The sequence below is a fragment of the Buceros rhinoceros genome, unplaced genomic scaffold (assembly GCF_000710305.1).
Source record: "Buceros rhinoceros silvestris isolate BGI_N320 unplaced genomic scaffold, ASM71030v1 scaffold24162, whole genome shotgun sequence".
In the NCBI taxonomy this organism is placed as follows: Eukaryota; Metazoa; Chordata; class Aves; order Bucerotiformes; family Bucerotidae; genus Buceros; species Buceros rhinoceros.
The window spans coordinates 1,038-2,454 of record NW_010398640.1 but is presented as its reverse complement, the minus strand read 5'-3'; the positions used below and the strand labels follow the sequence as shown (position 1 = coordinate 2,454).

The following is a 1,417-nucleotide window of genomic DNA, read 5'->3' as shown; positions in this document are numbered from 1 at the left end:
GAGGTGCTGAGCCAGCCCCGTGTCCCTGCAGATCATGGTGCTGGCATGGCCTTCAAGGTTTTGCACATCAAAGGCAAGAGCGCAGCCATCGAGCCCTCCGCTGACTACTCAACCTCCCACGTGAAGTGGCTGGGGGGCTCGCGGTCCCGCGGGGGGCGCAAGGGGCTGGTGAGCTCGCTGTCGCCGGTGGGACCACTCATCCAGAGCCAGGAGCCGGTGCAGTACCATGGCGCCGTCATCCTCTACAAAGTGGTTCACCAGGATCCCTCCTTATACTTTCGGGTCTACGTGGCTACAAACAATGACTCCTTTATAAAGGTATGGCTCATGTTGGGGGTGTAGGTTGGTGATTTAGAAATGCCAATGGGGCTGGTTATGGGGGTGCTACGTGGAGGATGGGCTATGGTGAAGAGATGCTCTTCACTCGCCCCAGTGTTTGCATTTAATGCATGCTGCTACAGAAAAGAAACATTTCAGAAACCTGTTTTATACCTGAAAGAGCTTCTTGTCCTCTCACCCAATACGTAGGCAAACGCAAGGACAGCAACAAATAACTTTCCTTTTATTGGGGCTGCAGACATCTGCTATCTAATTTCTCCCATGTAGCACAAGAGCTGAAGAAGTTTGTAAGAGGTTTTTGAGGATGGGGTTTGTAAAGTTTGCCCCGTGGAAGAGGCAGTGCCCATGTCATAGAGGTGGGGCTGGAGGAAAGCCCAAGGAGCCAGGTTAGCACAGGCTTAAAATGTTAAACCGAGGCGAGTAACCTTTAAATCGTACTTTTAAATTTTAGGATATCGCAAAAGATGTAAAACATTCAAATAGGAAATTCATTAAAATTGACAAGCCCCCCGTATGCCAAAGACGACTTCAGAATGGCAAGAGGTATAGACTCGTCTGCGAGCCAGAAGCTGAAGTAACTCCAGAGGTGAGTCCCTTACACAACCCTCATTCCCTGCATTGCAGCTTCGGTAGAAAATGGTACACAATGGCTTTTCCTGTATGTTCTTGCGCTGTCACTAAGGGTTTTCTTCACTTTCATTTGTCATTGCTGCAGGAAGCTGTTAGAGCCCCAAAATTTGGGGATGAAAAACTGATGCTAAAGTCAAGCTCCTCCTCTGGGGAGGCTGAAGAGGCAAGAGCCAAATACCACCCCTTTAGTTTCTGTTGTGGATAAATATTTATTTTTAACACGTTTATGTTGTGTAGGAAATTGAATTTGTTGACGGATCTCCCCTGAAACTAAAAAGTTACATCGAAGTCTATTTGGAGAAACCCGACGACTTCACCTTGTCTTTGGTTGAGCTGGAGTCGGAGGCGACCGTGTGGAAAGCGAAACTGAGAGCGAGTGAGTCCTTGGTCTTCCCGCCTGCAAAAAGAGGCAGGAGTTGGGGTAGAACTCAGCCCTTAGATGCACCTA

At 48.6% G+C, this 1,417-nt stretch overlaps 1 protein-coding gene across 1 annotated transcript in view; it reads left to right on the top strand.

Annotated features, from left to right (window-relative positions):
* CARD8 (caspase recruitment domain family, member 8) overlaps positions 1-1,417 on the top strand; it is a gene marked incomplete at its 3' end in the record, with an annotated part of 6,379 nt that overhangs the window by 4,279 nt on the left and 683 nt on the right. The window contains exons 10-12 of the mRNA XM_010131178.1: positions 32-318; positions 791-925; positions 1,207-1,345. Coding sequence (XP_010129480.1) covers positions 32-318; positions 791-925; positions 1,207-1,345 — 561 coding nt within the window. The remainder of the gene's footprint in view (positions 1-31; positions 319-790; positions 926-1,206; positions 1,346-1,417) is intronic.